The following is an 18822-nucleotide window of genomic DNA, read 5'->3' as shown; positions in this document are numbered from 1 at the left end:
CGCCCCCGGAATGATTGTCATAGATGTCTAAACCCAAGCTGGAAGTGGAGTTGAATGGTGACAGTGAACTGTTTCAGCTATGGTTATAAATAAAGTCAGAATTTCTTTACGTATCATCACACACCACTCGGGACTAGGTCTAGATTTGAATGATCTTTATTAAGTAAACTCTACAATTTTAGTATTGCTTTTATCTTTTATTCTTTTCACACTAAATTAGGACCTTTTGCAATCAGTACATATAGAACTTTTCAACCAAGCTACACTTTGATGAATACAAAAATATCACAGTACATTTTCTACTAAGTCACCTTCGCCTGTGAGGTCCAGAGCCAATCAGAGAGGAGAGTTCAGAACCTGCAGCAGCTGCCTAGACAGAGATGGAAAGTCTTGGAAGTTACAGCACCACGATCGACGAGCTAACCGCGCCGAAGCCAGTTCGACTTGCGACGGGGGCCACGTCGAGGTGAAGCGGGGCTCTTCAGTGTGGAGCCACAGCCGTGTCGTGAAAACCAGGAAATCTGATAAAAGCATGCGTGTGCTCGGAATCGGTGGGGGGGGGTCACCAGAATGAGACGCTGCACCTACAAATACTCTCATAAAAGCTACACAAAGATGTGATTTCTCTTTTATCTGCAGTTTTCGGTTTACGGGAGGAAACACTCGAGACAACTCCAGCAGTGCATTTGAACTGTTCAGTGAAGAGGAAGAGGAAGATGAAGATGGGGACAGGGCCTGTGATTTCAGTCACTTTTAAGTTTGCAGTAATAAGAGTGTATTACTGTGTACAATGCCTGGACTAATGGTATGACTGAACTCTTTTTAGATGGTTGAATTGCAAATCATCTTTGCACAATTGCATTACGACAGAATTACAGAGAAAAATGTGGCTTAGTTTGCTAAAAATAAAATAAAAACGCTTCTAGAAAATAGAAAACATTTTGAGACCGGCGCAGAAAATGCGAGTCTCTTCTGGAACAGACAGAAGCCTCGACTTCTCTTTAATGGATCCTATTTTCTGGAGGAAAATCTGAGCCGATAGCCAGTCCAGTGGAGTTAAAACTAAAAAAGGCTGATCCAGACGTCGTGTCGCACAATGACCACCCCCCCCCCCACCCCCACCCCCCCGCAATGGTTCGCCAGCCTCTGGTTTAGTTCTGGAGCCGTGTCCGTATCACCCCCTCAACAGGCTGAAATGTAGATCTGGATCCCACACAACAACAACAACAGCAGAGCAGCAGCAGCAGCAATTCAAACATCCTCTCGCTCTTCCCATTCCTCTCTGCACACTTATTCATATTCTAATCAAAGTATCAAAAAAGAATAAGCAAAATACTGAAAAATCCTCACCCGTACTTACAATATAATTTCTCATATTAAACCTTTTTTTTTGTCCTTGCAAATCTTCCTTCCTTTTTTTTTTTTAACTCTCTCTGCAAAGATTCAGATCCAGAGCGACGTGCTCGCGCCGTCGCTCTAGAGAGGAATGTCGCAGCCTGATAATGGATCCACGGAACACTGAGAATGAGGCGAGGATGGAGGGCGAGAGATCCCCCCCCCCCCGTCAATGTCTTCGGTTTTGGGTTGGGGGGGGGGGGGGGGGGGGGGGATGGAAGAGACGAGTTACGTGAACAAACGGAAGGAGTACACTTTTAATTCCACAGTTACACACACACACACACACACACACACATTAAGTCTGTGGGTTGGGGGGGGGTACAGGAGCTGATTGTACTTCCTGTGTGCTGCGTTTGTTTGTTTGTGAGTGAACATAGTAGGGAGCAGGGTCGGCATGAATGCAGCCAGCTCAGTGCAATGGCAGTAGCAACGCCGGAGGCCGACTTCGCGTTGGATGGGGGGGGGGGGCTCTTCAAGCCCAGGCCTGGCGGCGGGGGGGGGGGGGCAGCACAGCCCGCCCACCGAGCCGAGCGCTCAGGGGGAGAAAGTCGCCATCTCCAGGGAGATGCGCTGCCAGAGCTCCTTGGTCTGCTTGCCTCGCTTCAGGTTCTGCAGCACGTCGTTGAACTGCATCATGCCCACGGGCGTCAGGCAGAACGCGCCCCGAGCGCTGCGGATGATGTTGACGAAGTCGTCGTAGTCGGCGGGGGTCAGGTGGATGAGCCGGTGGTGGATGTACTGCAGAGAGGAGGAGGAGGCGTTGAGAAATGCAGGCCGCCTGGACGGACGGAGCAGCGCTGAGGGGGGGGGGCGGGGGGCGGGGGAGTACCTGTAGGTAGGCTTGCTGGCAGCGCTGGACCAGCTGGTGGAACGCAGGCGTCCGCAGGTGGGCGTGGATGTGGGCGGGGTTCAGCCGCTGCAGGGCCTCCATGATGATCTCCTGCAGGACAAACGGACTGAGGACCCCTTTCGCTGCGCCGACACAGAACTGGTACACGTAGTTGACTCCTGAGGATCAGAGGGCAGAAAGACAGAGCGGTTGGGTGCGGTTGCTACGGAAACAACGTTGCTGCGTCTACACCTCGTGTCGCTACTATCCTAGCATCGGATTGCCTGGAATGGGGAAAAGGAGTTTGGAGCAGCCAGGGTCGCATCAGGAAGGACACGAGCCACGAGTCACGAGTCCTTCCTGATCAATCACGCCCCCCCGCTGGCCTTGACAGGTCGAACATCAACCATTGGACAATATTTGTCCACCACTGAGCGTCGGCGGCCTGCAATGTTTGCACCAGTTGGCAGCTTTCTAGGGGCGTGGCCATGGTTACAGAAAGCCCTCTGATTGGCTACAGGCAAGGGGCACGCGCACAGGGGGGGCTCTTCTCATTTTTCATCAATCATGCATGACTAGCGCCTCCATCTGGAAAATAAAGTAACTGAAGATGAGACGAAGCTGCCGAAGCAATGGGAGAAGGCTTTCCTTGCTCACTACCGCCACCTGCTGGCTGATTCCTCTCTGCTGTCGAAGGTCAGGACGATGGGTCCCTGCGGTGCGAAAGTTCGGCCCCGTCATGGTTAAAGTCTTTCATGTTGGTTTGTGTGTGTGTGTGTGTGTGAAGAAAAGAAACAACCATGGATGCATCGGGGCGTACGGGCGTGTAACCCAACATGGACGAGGAATTCCAGGTGCATCAATTCACCAAACACAGAACCAAACCCTCCTCCGGGCTCGGTGACGTCATTAGCGCGGGCTTACCGAGCCTCGCGGCCAGTCCGAGCAGCCACTTGACGTCCTCGGTGTAGGGGGGGCTCCGGGAGAAGTTGTTGGGGTGGTCGTTGTGAGCCCTCCTGCCCAGCATCTCCAGTGCAAGCATGCCTTCACACACACACACACACACACACACACACACACGTTCCATTGAGCTCCCCTGCTTCAGCGCGGCAACGCAGGATCACACGACGGCCAACTTGAACTTCTCACCAACTCGATATGCAGAATGCAGGTAGTGCAGGCCCTGCTGGCTGATTGGCTGGCTGTGCTGCTCGTCCTCCAGTGGGAAGGGGGTGCTGACCATTGAGACGGGCTGAGCAGCCAAGGAGGGAAGAGACGCCGCCTGTAACGCCTGGAGGGCGGGGCCCGCGTGGACGCTGCCCACTGCGGTGGGAACATCGTGTTAGGCGGCGAGCAGCAGGCGACGGCCCACACGCGACTCCTGTCTACGCGGTCCTGACCTGCTACCGTGGCGCTCAGCGGCAGGCCGGTCTCCGCGTGGTAAGGATGGACGGCGATCTGGGTCATGGACGGCACAGGCACGCCGGGGAAGGTCACGGCCGTGGCCGCCATAGGGGGCTGGGGGCCGGTGGCCACCGAGAACGGGTACTGGGCACCAATGAAGGCCGGGTGCATTCCCTCAGGGGCGAACGGACACGCGAGATTTCATTACGTCGACACAAACACCGCGTTCACGTCGGCGTGCGGCCGCGTCAAATCAGTCAAACGCAACGGCGTCACGGCGCCGGGCTCTCACCTGAGGATATGCGGCGGCAGCCACGGGGAAGACGGCGGGGCGGGGCACGTGCTGGAGAGGATGTCCCAGGTACTGCGGGGTGCAGACGGTGGGGAGATGGGCTTGGATGGTGGCGTAGGGGTGGAGCCCCTGGCTGTGGGGGTGGGCGATGGCCTGCCCGGGGATGGCGTGGGACTGGTAGATGGTGGAGCCCACGGAGATGACGGGCACGACGGCCGCCGCGGTGACGGAGGCGGTGACCGCCGCCATCCCCTGAGACTCCAGGCCGCCCCCGGCGTCGAGGACGACGCAGTTGGACTCCAGCGCCCTCCGGCCCGGACCGCCGTTGGCGCCGCAGCGCCCGGAGGTCTCCCGCGGCTGGCCCGAGCCCCCGCCCGCCGACTGCTCGTACAACCAGTACCACTGGTGAGCCACCTCAAACAGGACCTCGGGATACACGCCTCCCCCCTTGGCCGCTTCCTCGACCGCCATGCAGGCCTTCTCCAGCATCACGTTGTCCTGGAAACAGCCAGGAGGGCGGGGTCGACTGGTATTTAGATCTAAGGAAACAGCTGCGCGGCGCAATGAGCCGCTCCGCGGCGCGCCCCCCCCCAGTACCTGCTCTTTGCACTGAACCAGCGCTCTCTGGATCTCGTTGGGATTGAGGGCGTGAGCGTGAGGCAGGCAGCTCAGGGCCAGCTCCGCCGCCGCTCGGACCATGTTGGGGTCCCTGGCCCGCGACGCCCTGTCGGCTAGCGACGCCACCTCCGGAGGGGTGAGGTGACCGTCCCAACACTCCACCAAAATGTTGAGGGCGGCGCTGCCGATCTCCATGGCCTGGCCTGAGGGAAGGAGAGCGCGAGGGGGCGTGACGACAGGAGGACACGGCGTTTGTAAAATCTGCCCCCCCCCCCGTCGCGGTCGCTCGGCCTCACCTGTGATCCAGGACACGTGGGAGGAGTAGGTCCTGGAGAGCCAGTTGGGCGAGACGAAGTTGTGCAGGCCGAGGGCATACAGGCCGATCTCGAAGGCACACAGGTGCAGGTTCCTGTGGGGCCCCTGGTGGCCCCCGCTGGCCGAGGGCTGGGTGAAAATGGAGGTGGAGGAGTTCCCGCCAGCTTTGATCAGCACCGTCTTGGCCAATTCAAAGTAAAAATGGGCGGCGGCCTCTGACGGCTGGTTGGGCACGTGGGGCGCGTGGCACTCCGGGCGCCGTCCTTTGTACCTGAACGAAGGGAGAATCGCGACACGTCAATTTAAACTAATTTTAAATTCATATCCCGTGTCCGTAACCCTTCTTTACCTGCTGGTGTCGGTGCTCTTCGCCCTGGCCCCGCCTCCTGCCCGGCGAGACCCGCTGGATGAGGAGGAGCCCAGCGAATCGGACGACGAACTGCTGATGCTGTCGCTGTCCTGGCCCCGCCCCCAAGACGCGGCCGCCCAGCCTCCCCGGAGCGGCCGCCGGCTGAGGGTGGGCGAACTGTCCGAGGTGGTCTCCGGAGCGCTGCTGTCAATACTCGCCATGCCTGTTAAAAAAAAAGCCCGTCAGAGTCACGGTCAGTCGGCGGCGGCGTCCAATCAGAAGCTCCAGGTATTTATGACTATTTATAGGCCGTATAAAAGAAGTGGAAGTGAAACACTGAGGGCTAGGTATTGTTAGCATGGTGAATGCTAAGCTATAGGTTTAATGCATTCTCGCCTGGTTAGCACGGCGCATCTGTAATTCGCTTTAATTTGTGACTGCTGAAACGGGCTCGCCCCCTGTTGGGCATCAGAAAGAATGCAGGAACGTCTGCGTGAGCGTCCGGAGGCCACGCCCCGCTCCTTTTATACAGCGTGTGGGTGCTGGTGTCCGGTCTGCGTATACTTTACCGCTGAAGGATTTACCGGTGTGCTTCTTCTTCTGCCGGACGGGCGAGCCCCAGCAGCGTTGGCCGTAGCCGCAGCGCGCCCCCAGGGCCAGCCGGCTGGGCACCGTGGCTTCCAGCTTGAACGGCGCCGTCTCGTTCTGCGGGTCGCCGGCTGGAGCGGGCCCATCAGCTAGCGCAAGGAAACAGAACACCGTCAGCTCCCACAGAACGCAAAGCGCTAGAACAGGGGGGGGTCTCACCATGGTCCCTGTTCTCAGCGGCGCCCTCCCCTGTGGTACTGTTCTGCGCTGGGTTCAGCTCGGCCCGCTGAGCCGCCGCCGCCGCCGCCTCCTCCTCGCCGGCCACTGCTGCGGCGGAGGAAGCGTTTGAAGCAGGCGCCGCCGCGGCGGGCGCAGGTGACGGAGCGTGTTTGGACACGCCCCCCGTGGCTGCGCTCACGCCGTTGTGACTGGCGGTGGCGTGCTTGGACGGGCTGCGCTGGCTGCCGGCTGCCGGCTTACTGGAGTAGAAGGAGCTCAGGGTCTGGGGCTTGTGGGTCTGGCTCTCCCTGTTCAGCAGCTTATCCAGTATCTGAGGGGGGGGGACGGGGGACGGGGGGGGGACATCTCAGGAAGTCTTCTCCGACGGTCGGAGGGGTCGCAGCGGGCGACGCCTACCTTCTTGAGCTTGCTCTGGTCATCCTTGTAGGTGATCATGAGAGCCAGAGCCAGGTCACCTTTCACCCGTCTGGTTCCTTCACACAGCAGAGGATGCTCCGCTTCGCTCACCGTGGTCTTCATGCCTGCAGGCGCACAGGAGGAGGAGGAGGAGGAGGGAGACAGAGTGAGGAGCAGGAACATGACAGAGGAGGAAAGGAGCAACCCGAGGAGGCCGTCCTACCGAGCGCAGCGACCGCCGCCTCGAAGCCCAGCTCCTCGTCACCGGGCATCTCGTTGTTACGGTTTCTGCTGGGCGGACGGGAGCCCGTTGGAGACACAACTGCACAAACAATATACAGAAACGTGACAGGAATGTTAATTCGTACAGTTCCTTTTTAAGGTACAGTTCCTTTTTAAGATCTGTTCGTTTAAGATTGAAGAAAAAAATTAGTAAGCTCCTCACGACGCTCCGGCAGGGTGCGACTAAACGACGGGAACCATCTGCAGGAATTTAGAATCTTTATTTTTGGCTCACGTCTCATATGACAATGCGGATATCGCAGTCAGCCACCAGGCAGCGATCTACATATTTAGTCATCCATCTTCTACATGTACAGAAATAACAATTTTAGAAATGTAATTAAAAAAAAGCCTCTAAAACATTTTGAAATAAGAAAAAGCAAAACAAATAAAGTACAAACTTTAAGGTCAGAGTAAGTCCAGCTGACAGGAAAGAACCTGTAACACGTTCTAAATATCCCCAGCCTCTATAAAACTCTCTGGTTCCGCTGATCACAACTGTCAGGCAGAGTTCAACACCCAACAACGGATCGGTTCTTGCTGCCTACCTGGGGTACACAACACGTCAAAAATGAAGCTGGCCAGCATGAGAGGCAGCACCGGCCTGTAATCGCAGAAGTTCCCGTCTCTGAGCTGCTCGGCTCGCTCTCTGATGGCCGACATCTCAACCAGGCCCAGCGGAATCTTCTTCAGCAGAGCCACCACCTCGGACTCCTGGTAGGCCAGCTTCACCTGGACGGCACGAAAAACAACTTCCTCAGCACCGCGTGATAGAACCGACCTGAGAGCTAGCTGTGCGTGTGCGTGTGCGTGTGTGCGTGTGCGTCAGACCTCCAGCGCTTTGGTCGATGCCGGCGGTCTCTGGAGCTCCAGGGAGAACATGCCGGTGCTGAACGCCAGATTGTGCAGCTCCAGCCGTTCGCAGAGGACGGTGAGGAGGAAGGCGGCTTTGGACAGCGTGTTCGTGGCGACCTGCGTCTGACGGGTGGTCGACACCTTGCTCTTCTTCCCCTTCATCCGACAGGACAACGACATCAAAACAGGAAACGCAACCCCCCCCCCGCCCCGAGGTCATTCATGTTCGCGCCGCGCGTCGTACCTTGGTCTGCGGCTGCTCCACCTTCAGGTCCGGAGGGTTGGCGAGCAGGTCTCTGGCGAGCTCCACAGCCAACCGGCAGGCCTCGTGGCTGTAGCCGTGAGCGTGGAGGGCCTCGGCGCACGCGAACAGCACCTGCACGCCCAGAGAAACGACATCCGGGTCAGCGAGCGGAGGACTGGAGCCCCCAGCTCAGAGCCCCCCCGCTCCGTGCTGCTCCACCCTCACCTCCATGCGGCCCTCCTGCTCCAGAGGTTTCATCCCTGCGAAGATGTCCGGCTCCTCCTCCTGGTGGCTGTCGACCAGCTGCCTGTCCCCCCCCTCCTCCGAGGCAACGTTCAGGTAGTACGCCTGATAGTCGTCCTCCCCCACGGCCTCTGCCCCTGCTGCCCCTGCCCCACCTGCGGATGCCGCTGCCCCCCCAGACGTCGCCTCCCTGTGGCTCTGCGGGGGCACGGCAGGCGTTTCAGCGGCGTCTGGTTTCGCCGTCGTGGTGGAGGCGGAGGCTTGGTCATCGCCAGCCGGGTCCACGCCTTCGTCTCTGTTCTGAACAGGCTCCGCCTCCAGCCCCGCCTCCTTCTCCGGAGCGCCGGGCACGTCCATGACGACGACCACCGTCTCTTTGGAGAGGAAGCACGGTGAGGCGGGCTCGGCGGCAGGAAGTGCAGGCGCAGCGTGATTCGCCCGCTTGGTTTCGAACATCTTGCTCCCGCCGCCGCCGCCGCCGGAGCTGAACTTGCGCGAGTCCCGGAGCAGCGGGCTCGGGGAGGGAAGCATCTCCGGCGGCGGGGGAAGGAAGTCGAAGGTGTTGCTGGCCTCGGCCCCCAGAGCCAGGCTGCAGCCGTCGTCCAGGTTGAGCTCGGCCAGGTCCGGCTCCAGGGAACTGTCCTCGCTGCTGGTCCTCCTTTTGGCACCGGCGTGCTTGCCACCCCCTAACCCCCCCCCACTCCCCCCAGGAGCTCCTGCAGACGCGCCTTTCCCGCCTGCCTGCGTCAGCTTCAGCTTTCCTCCGGAGGACGAGCCCGGGCCTTTGTACACGCACTTCCCGCCGCCGTCTTCCAGGGACAGGGACACGCCTGCGCCCAGGCGGACCAGCATCGCCCCCCCGCCGCTCATCGACAGGCCCTTCCTCTTGGTCAGTATGGTCTCCTTGGGTCGCACCGCTACCTCCTGCTGGGACGAGTGGCCGCCTCCTCTTCCTTTATAGTCTCCCCCGGCCCCGCCTTCACCTCTGGGCGCCCCCCCCGGTTCGGACGGCTCTCCTGCGGCGGCTTTCATTCCTCTCTGGAGCTGCACCGCCCTGGACCAGCAGAACGTGGCGCTCTTCTTATCGGCGCTGCAGTACGTGATGCCCTCCAGCGGGTAGGCCGCCTCCCAGTTGAAGTAGCACGACTCCACCGCCGGCTTGAAGCCCTGGAACAGCTTGTCCAGGGATTTGCGATGCTGACCCCGTTTCACGATCTCGATAACTTTCAGGTGCCACTGCTTCAGCTGGGCGGCGAGCTCGAGGCGCCTGGAAACGGGAGAGGACGCCGTTTCAGAACGTTTTAGCCATGCTAAGCTAATCAACCCCCCCCCCCCATGGCGGTTTGGACGGCGTGCACGCTCACCTGCAGGGACTCATGGTGGGGTCCAGCACGGCCAGCCTCCACAGCACCACCATCTCATCGCACATGCTGGCGCAAGCGTGAGCCGCCACCTCCGATTGGCCGTTACTGCGCCCCGTGTGGCCGCTGGCGCTGCTGTGGGACGCCGACGTCCGGACGCTGTACCACCAGCTGATGATCTGAAGGCACGCAGTCAAACATCGAGCACTTCCGCGGCCGCGTCGCGCTCACCCGACGCGAATCTAAAGCGCTCGGGCTCGACGGCGAGCGCCGAGGACGTACCTGCTCGTAGGTGAGACACTGCTCCGTCAGGATCTCCAGCAGCGGCGCGGCGTTGCTGTCCCGCCTCTTGAACATCTCCCTGACGATGGAGAGGAGGTTCCAGATGCCCTCGGGCTCTCTGCCTCTCAGAGGCCGAAGCAGACACGCCCACTCAGCGGCGGCCGGCGGTTCGGTGGACGACAGGTACATGGAGTTCACGTCGCTGTGGGCAGAAAGCGCGCGGTGCCGTTTTCAGTCCGCGCTAACACCGGGGCGCGTCTCAATCGGTGGCATTTAAAAAAATAACATCGTTAAAGAAGTGTTTTATGAGCGTTTAGAATATTTTAGGTCAAACGGCGCGCACCTGAAGACGACAGGCGAGGGCCCACAGAACTTGTGCAGAGTCTTTTTGATGTTGTCGCTGAGGGTCGACTCGTCCAAATACCAGGTGCTCTGGTCCGTCGCTGACGGGCCAGCTGTGGGGTCTACATGCACGCGCACGCGCACACACACACACACAGTGGAAACTATCAGCCTGTTCCTCTGAGGGATTGTCTTTGCTTCAGTGAAACTAAACAGACGGAGAGAATCTGCGGCTTGAAAGAAAGAAATCTCTTGTAGATGGAAAAATCTCTGAGATATAAATCACATCTCCAGTCCAAATCCTGCCCGTCCCTTCCTGCCGCATTAATACCCCCCCCTCCCCCCTCCTGGGGCGAGCCTCCACTTCTCAACAACTCAAATATTCCTGATATCCTCCCCTAATGCTGCAGGTAATATCACCGTCATAGACATATGTAATAAAGGAGAAGCCGTTTCCCTAACTTTCTGATGAAGGCTGAGCTACGCGATCGAGAGGGTTGCACATAAGGCCAGGCCGGAACTGCTTCTTCTGGCTGCGCGTTATGAGGAACCTGCGTTTCCATCACAGTCGCCGTACCTGGAGCTCCACACACGGTATTGATGGCGGTAGACTGAGAGGAGAGCAGCTCGTCCAGCAGCCGCTGAGCCGTCGGTAGGATCTGTTCAATGAGAAAGGGATGAAAACGCAGAACACCGAGCGTAGGAGATACGTTCCATCCTTCTAAAAACGGCGGCGGGTTTGGGGGGGGGGCGCGTTACCTGCTGAGGCAGCTCACTGATGAGGTACTGGGCAAATTTTTGGAGCTGGTCCCTCTGCAGCCTGGACAACGACTCAGAGACTGGAGCCCTCAGACAAACAGCCGACGCCTGCACACACACACACACACACACACACACACACAAAGCCACACGCCATTACTGGCTGATCGTTCTCCATCTGATGATGATGATGATGATGAGCGAGACGCATCCCGCGGCGGACTAAGCCCGGGTTGGTTGGACATAAACTCACATTATGGATCCTGAAGAGGCAGAGCGCCACCACGTGGGCGCACCATTTGGCCCCGGCGCCGCACGTGCAGCTGCAGGAAGTGATGCGGCAGCGATCGAACATGACGGCCACGTTGTAGGCACCTTTAGACTGACCGGCCTGACTGGTCACCACTGTAGCGCTGAGATGGAAGCCTGGTAAGAGGAGACGGCGGAAGACAACTGCTGAACAGGAGGAAGCTGAAGGAAGTGCTCTTCTTCTTGGCTGATCGCCAGCACGCCATCTGAAAAGCACGCAGGGGGCCGGACTACGGCGCCATTTGCTTGTTGCGGGTGCTGCAGCTCTATCGAGCGGTAGAAGTGACGCACCAATCTGCAGGGGGTCTTTAACGGCTCTGATCCTGTACAGCTGTTCGCCACGTTGGAATTCGTCCGGGCTCCCGTTTGCCAGGCAGGAATATAACCTGGAAGAATATAGAGGGAACACACAGAGAACAGACGAGAGGAGGAAAAGAGAGGAGGAAGAGGTGACGGGAAGCACCAGAAAGGGAATCACCAAGCCGAGTGTTGAATCCTGTTTATCCATCATTACATTCAGGATCTGAGATGGGTGAGAGTTTATCCAAGCAAATGTGAGACGTGGGACGCCCGGGTTTACAAGTCAGAGCCAAATATTCCACATTTTCTCAAAGAGACAAGACGACGCCAGGCTGTGAAGAAATATGCTGGGTAGTCATATTCCTCTTCCATGGTACTTGATGCAGTCTGGTGTCGTGAGAATAGCCATTGGTAATAGGACTACCATTTTAAAGGGCAGAAGAAGAAAAAAACAAATGCAGGATTTTGCCACTTGGCCGCTAGTTTCATTTTTTCAGACTGGGAAGTTTAGGCCTCAATTTAGGATTGTATTTATGGTACCTCTTACGTTCTCTTATTAACCGCCTTTATAATAACCCGGGGAGTCCCACAAGGATTTGTGCTCGGTCCTTTATTATTCCCAATCTACGAAAATCATATTATTCTTCAAAACAAACCTGCATCCAACTCAAGCTACGTGAAAAATACAATACACCTTTAACTTGTTACAGACACCGCCTCAGGACCTCGAACCCTTTGGCTGAATGTTGTGCTTGGCTGTTTTTGACTGTCCATAGTTGGCAGGACTATCCTTGGCACACCCCCGTGATAAAAAGCTGAAGGAAAAAGGTCATCACTATTCTAACCTGATGTCCTCCTCGTTCTCGGGGAAGCTCCAGTAGGCGATGCGGAGCTGGAGCTGTTCTGGGACAGGGGGGTAGACCTTCTCCACCACCTCAAACGGGATGTGGAACGCTACCTGCTTCGCCGACAACTCCACCAGTGGGATCACCTGGCCATCTGGCAACCCCCCCCCCCCCCCCCCAAACAGAAAAAATACAAAGAGGAATAGAAGTCCAGTTAGCAAGATACTCGAATAAAAATGAAAGTGTGCAGTTTATTTATTTTAGAAGTAGAATTAAAGAGTGAGATCCTTCTCTGGTCGAGTGATTTGGTCAGTTAAACATCTGGAACGGGTTGGGGAAGATGAGGAGTGTGCACACAAGTAATCACAGCCAACAGTGATGTCATCACGCACTGACACACACACACACACGCACACACACACACACACACACACACACACACACAGCAGCCTTTGTATCAAAGCGGTCAAACAATCTCAGGTGAACTCTACCGATAGCTGAAAGCTCCAGAGGACAACAGGAAAGCCGTTGCAGTATAAGGGATATAAATATGTGTGTGTGTGTGTGTGTGTGGGGGGGGGGGGGGCTTTATTTGAGCTCATTTCATAACGATCACACAACCAGAGAAAGAAGTGCCAAAATTATGAATGAATGAAATCTTATGATTAACGACGCGGCAGCAGATGGCCAATAACGAGAAAAAAAGAAAAACAACAACTCAAGGACAAAATAAAGTCGGAGCGTGTTCGTCTGAGAGGAGAGCTTTATAAGAATTAAGAGAACTCCGTCTGCCAGGCGGGCCCCGAGTGGCAAACCTCCAACGGCAGCTAGAAATAATGGCGTCTCCAGTCCAGAGCATTCAGCAACGTGCACAGCACCCAGCGACGCTACCAATGCTTTGATCTAAGTTCTCCTGATAACATGAAGCAACTAGAAGGTAAAACCTTTACGTTTTGGATGGTCTTAATCTCCCTTTTATTTTTTGAAACCACTGCATGCAGCGTGCATAATACTGCTACTATGGTGAGAAACTGGGACAGTCCTGGGGGGGGGGGGGGTGGCTGGGTAGTAACAGAGCTCATTTTACCAGCCTGCAATTGGCTGCAGCAGGTGAATGACAGCAAGCTGCCCACCAATCAGCCGCCAGCACAGAGGGAAGCTACTCAAACAGCTGTTCCTTTGTAGCAAGCTGGTGAAGAGCTGAGGGCCTCCTCCTCCTCACTGACGTCCACCTACGGACGGTAGGGTGGGACATTTTTCACCTCTGCTAAAATAAGCACAGCAGAGTATGCCCTGTTTAAGTGGCGAGTAGATTCACTTTGAACACACAGCTGATGTACAAGAAAAATTATCCTTCAACAGGTTATTATATCCGCTTCTCTTGCAGAGTCGCCGCCCAAAATAGCTTCCACAAGTATCTTTGTGCATCAGCGGGGCAGTTATCCTGCCCCTCCATGCCCCTTTTTTCTATAGTAAAGGGGTCTTCCTGCAATTCAGTTCATGATTGGACAAAATACAACACATTTGACTTGCGTATATGTCATAGCGCATTTGCAAATTCTAACGTCCCGTTTGTTTCTCGACTTCTTTTGAATCAGCAGGCATGCCGGGTGACATCGCCATCACACACATGGATTTTCAGAACGACGATCATTTCCAGGGGGCGTGTCTGCAAACACGATCGCAAAGAGCCGAGAAGCCAATCCTCGTACCTGAGAATAGACGAGGCGGACCGGACACACGGGTCCGTCGTCCAGCAGTTCAGCACACATTTTACAGATGATTAATGGAGGAGGTGTGAATGAGAAGGCTTTAAGATAACTGAATGTTTGTGAGAAGAAAAGATACAAAGCAAAACGCTGCATATGTAAGACATGAGAATTATGAGGTGCGCCTTCATGCAGGTAGAGTTCTAGCTGTGCATGTGGCTTCAGGTAAAGTTGAGTAGGACGACAAAACCTTTTCTCAACGGTATCTGTAATAGTTTCTCCGTGTTATTTTTCAGTACTCTGAAATATATATATATTTTTTACATCACCTCTTTGCAAGGCTGACACTTTAGTTCCGTTTGCCCTGACACACCTCTGAGCTGGCAGCCGGAGCCAGGAAAGGATGGGGATGTGATGTTTTGAGAAGGTACAAGAAGCTAGTAGCAGCTAGCAGCAGCAAGTAGCAGTTAGCAAGAGCTAGCAGGGGCTAGTGGCAGCTAGAAGGAGTTGGCAGCAGCAAGTAGCAGTTAGCGGGAGCTAGCAGGAGCTAGTGGCAGCTAGCAGTGAACGCACAGGAGAAAATTGACCAAAACCTTCTTAACACTGGGGAGACTTCTGTGAGCTCCTGGCCTTCCAACAAAACGCCGTTCTGTAGAAATACTTCTTTCTTTGAGCTCCTTCAATAAACAATTTCCTTGTTTTCACTTTATATTTATATTTTATTCAACAGCAAGATTTGGACATTTATTTGTACAAATGGCATTGAAGAATGAGACTTTGCAGGGAGGACAGTTAAAACAAGAAACAGACTCGCGAAGCTCTGAGATGAAGTCAAAGCGTTTTGGCCCAGTGAGCAGGCAGAACGGTAAGTGACCCGACACCCAGGAACGTCTTGCATTGCAAAAACAGCTGTAAACCTACAAATCTTCACAAAGTATTACACCCCGGGCAAAAATGATTTTCTACTTTTTGAATCGCTGGGGTTCAATGTACTGTATATTTGAAAGTCAACAAACTTTTGTCTCAATCTCAACAGTCAGTGGAAAGAATAGTTCCGTCCTGCCAAGCACTAAAGCCGGCTCTCGACCAGGAGCGACGCTCCGACAAAGATGGAGCTGCTCCGAGCACTCGGAACTAATGTTCCCGGAACGGTCTCGTGGCTTCGGCTCAAGAAACGTGCGATAAATGAGCGTCTGTTTTGAAACCACTGAAGGTGTCCCACTTGTGGGAGATGTGGGATTCGGAATCTTTTCCAAAGTGCTTCATGTACACACATGGAGTAGAACTCCCTCGGCTGAAAGGATGATGTTTGTTTGTCTGTAAACAGGAGCATTCAATTATTTATGAATGCATTTTGAAGATATTTATTTGGAGGTTGCCCAACCCATTATAATTTAGTAGTAATCCATTATAATTTAGTAGTAATCCATTATAATTTAGTAGTAATCCAATTATGGATTAGTAGTAATCCATAATTTAGTAGTATTCTAAATATTCTTTCACATAAGATCATTCACAGTATTTGTACTTTCACTCATACCTTGCACGTTATACTGACAGCTGCACGTAGATGATCTTGTTGCACATACACATTTGAGTTTTCCTTTCTTACGTTCTGTTGTGTACCTCCCATGCTACTCCATTAATCGCTTTAGATTTGACCTGGTGCTATTTTGTACTTTTTATTATTTACTATTATTATTCTTTATTATTATTATTATTATTGACAGCAAAGTAAGTATTTCATTGTACAGGGGAACTTATTTCCCTTCACAGCACATGACCATAACCAGAGAACCACCACAAAAAAAATCTGATCAGGTCCACAGAATTTTCCAGATGTGATAATCCATAATATTTAATTCTGTAGATCACACAAACAATTTGGCACATAACTAAAACTGCTACCGTCAGACGATCAAAATTTAACTGCAGCTAAATCTGTGTTGATTCCGTTTGGAGGAGATTAGCAATAGCTCCACCTCTTTATTTCCTTCACTGTACATCAACAGATAGTACTACTGATGTTCCTTCACCTTGTTGCTGCCAACATTCATGCAAGCATTCAAAATGAATGAGCGTGTGTGCGTGTGTGTGTGTGTGCGTGCGTGTGTGTTTCTCCAACCTTTGATCTTGACAGTTGGGGAGTTGGGTCCGGCCGACTGCTTTCTCCATCCCCTCCAGTTCTGACAGAGAGACTCGGCCTCTGAGATGAAGGAGCACAGGGAGTCTTCCTCGAACCGGTCCGAGTCTTCGAAGGAGAACCTCTCCCCATCCTCCCACTCGGCGAACATAAGTTCCATTACATCCACTCTTTGACTGCTTCGAAGCCCAGAGGACTGCGACTCCAGACAAACGGGCTTTCTTCACGCTTTAGAGATCGAGAGGAAACCCGGTGAAAAGTGTCCAACACTCGGGGAGGGGGAGAAATCAAGTCTCAAGACTGGGGGGAGGGGAGGCCACTAGCAACCAAAACACAGCTGAGACTGAGAGGCTTACCGCTGGGCCCTCAAACGCAGCATAATGCAAACTCTGTGTGTTTAGCAACCTTTCCCCGTGAATCCAAATCAAGCTGCGAGTCAATTAGATCGATTAATCAACCGACTCCATGCCGCTTGACTGAGCTCCCTTTAAAGGCTACGAGCACTTCGAGCAGACGGTTGGGACTGTATTGCTGCCAGACATACCAGCTCCTTGCTGCCAGACAGACCGAAGACCCTCAGAAATGATGCATTCACGGTCTCAGCGAGCGCTAGCTGATTCGAACTGCACGAATCCTTTCAACTTCAGTCGCTTTCCTTCATCCCGACGGCCCACTTTAAGACAAATACTACACTGAATATCTCAAATATCTATTGTACCAGTGTAAAATTCCTTAAAGTGTTTAAACTTTGTCATACCAAAGCAGTTTAAGCTCGTCAAAGTTCGAAAGTATCACCGAATGTCTTCCACGTTTAGTGAGCTAGTTGCATGCAGGGCTGCTAATGCAAGCAACATTTAGCCGACATTAGCCGAGAGGCTAATTATGCTAATAGCTTCGTGCTGGGGGGATAGAAACAGCTGCCATCGACCGAAAATGACTATGTTGAGATTAAATGTGATTGACAACCCGATGACACGCCTGTTTGGGAGGTTTCCCCTTCGTTTTAGTACAAATGTCGTTACCCTACGTTAGCTAGAAAGCTAATCCCAAATGGGCTAACTTCAGCTAGCTGAAATAACTGTTTGTTTACATTTACCTTGTCGCGCTGGAAGGACTACATCCTCATCGGCATCGTCAACCTGCAGGACCTTTCCATGTTAGGGTTAAAGTAAAACGAGATCAATATTTCTGACGTTAATCCCCCGGTCCTAGCTTAAATGTTTTCCGTTCTTTGTATCAATCTATTCTTGGAAGCCTCCGCCTGACGTTAAAAGCCGACAGTCGGATCAGTCCTTCGGGGTCTTCCTTCCTCGCTGACATCGGTCGTTCTGGCGGTACAATGGTCTCTGCTTCCGAATGACACCGGAGACACCGGGATCTGTCCCGTATCCCTGTTGGTTCAGGCTCGATCAGTCTGCCGGGGGAAAGATGGCTCGCCTCTCCCGCAGCGCCTCCTCCATCAGCTGATCACAGCTTCCGGCTGCCAGGTCCCGTCCGGCTGCGCTGGAGGAGACTCCAGCCGGCGAAACGAATCCGCTTCGACGCACGCCGGGTACGGAGAGAAATGTGATTATTTTTATGCAATCAAACAAAGAAAAGATTTGCAACCAAAAAAAGAGATGCAACCAAAAGTAATGGATTTGCAATTACATTTTTTTTTTGCAAACAAGGCTATTATTATCTATCAACATCATTATTTGGAGAAAAAAACATTGAATTAAATGTGTATCATATCATTACTGAAATACTGGATGCAGTTATGGGCCCCATCGTTCAGCAGAAATGAGATTATTTTTGTTATTTTCGAATGAATATTATTTTATGGTTGTACCCAAAAGGAGACAAACCATGATAGATCTAGGTTTTCTGTAAACAAATAATTACGCTATCCTGAAGAATGACATGGTTTAATGATGCGTGACACAGATGCAATCTCTGAGAAAGTGTTTTACAGACTCGTTATAATTAATGTAACACTGGCAGCATGAGGATTACATCTAGATCCTAAAACCCAACTAGATTTTTTGAGTCTTAGTTTAGAGACTCAAGACTAATTGAGTTAATCACAGCACCAGAGACAAAGAGCAGTGGGGAGAAAGATGATATCAAAATAATGTGGAAACATGAACCGTCGTAGGAAATGTATTTATTCTGCTGTTTAAATAATTGTGTGATTTTACACAACATATACTTGTGAGGGATTTTGAAGAACGTACAAATTTGTTTTGAGACATACATTAAATGAACGAATGACTTCAAGTCAGAGCAGAGACCAGCCTGCTAGTCTCTGTTGAGTGTCTTGTGATTGCATGTGTTCTGTGGCATAGATGCATCATGTTAAATCTTCTACCTGCAAAGCAATGTTTAAATCAGCAACACTGAATAATACAGTGTTAAGAGAGTCCGAATAAATAAAAACAATAAAAACAGCATCAGCAAATACAGAACAGAGCACCGAAAAATGCACATCTCGCTGCAGACATTATAGACGTATACGTCAAGAGTCTGCACTAATGCAAAAATAAATCAAATGAACTGTGGCTTATTATTTTTGATACAAGGCATCATGACCCTTATGATAATACACACATTCCCACATCATCAAATACTGTAATGTAGTTAAAATACCTCAAACAAATGACCAAACAGTGAGCTGGAGGTATTCACAAGCAGCAGGGGGGTCCAGAGCACGCGGTACCCGATCGATTACTCAGCCTTA

At 53.1% G+C, this 18822-nt stretch overlaps 1 protein-coding gene across 1 annotated transcript; it reads right to left on the bottom strand.

The window, feature by feature from the left end:
* Positions 1-1932: 1932 nt before the first annotated feature.
* zswim8 (zinc finger, SWIM-type containing 8) lies at positions 1933-16263 on the bottom strand. Its single transcript, XM_068741259.1, has 26 exons — positions 16086-16263; positions 12252-12405; positions 11398-11492; positions 11051-11223; positions 10798-10905; positions 10616-10697; positions 10040-10160; positions 9697-9898; positions 9418-9593; positions 8036-9320; positions 7811-7942; positions 7543-7722; positions 7260-7443; positions 6653-6751; positions 6430-6554; positions 6013-6343; positions 5790-5942; positions 5206-5428; positions 4838-5127; positions 4521-4744; positions 3924-4421; positions 3628-3805; positions 3377-3550; positions 3152-3271; positions 2228-2406; positions 1933-2136 (listed from the first exon to the last, which is right to left on the bottom strand). Exons 1-26 carry the CDS (start codon positions 16261-16263, stop codon positions 1933-1935), a joined length of 5868 nt encoding a protein of 1955 aa, XP_068597360.1.
* Positions 16264-18822: the final 2559 nt, after the last annotated feature.

The sequence above is a fragment of the Brachionichthys hirsutus genome, chromosome 7, assembly GCF_040956055.1.
Source record: "Brachionichthys hirsutus isolate HB-005 chromosome 7, CSIRO-AGI_Bhir_v1, whole genome shotgun sequence".
NCBI lineage: Eukaryota > Metazoa > Chordata > Actinopteri > Lophiiformes > Brachionichthyidae > Brachionichthys > Brachionichthys hirsutus.
This window is presented reverse-complemented; position numbering and strand designations above follow the sequence as displayed.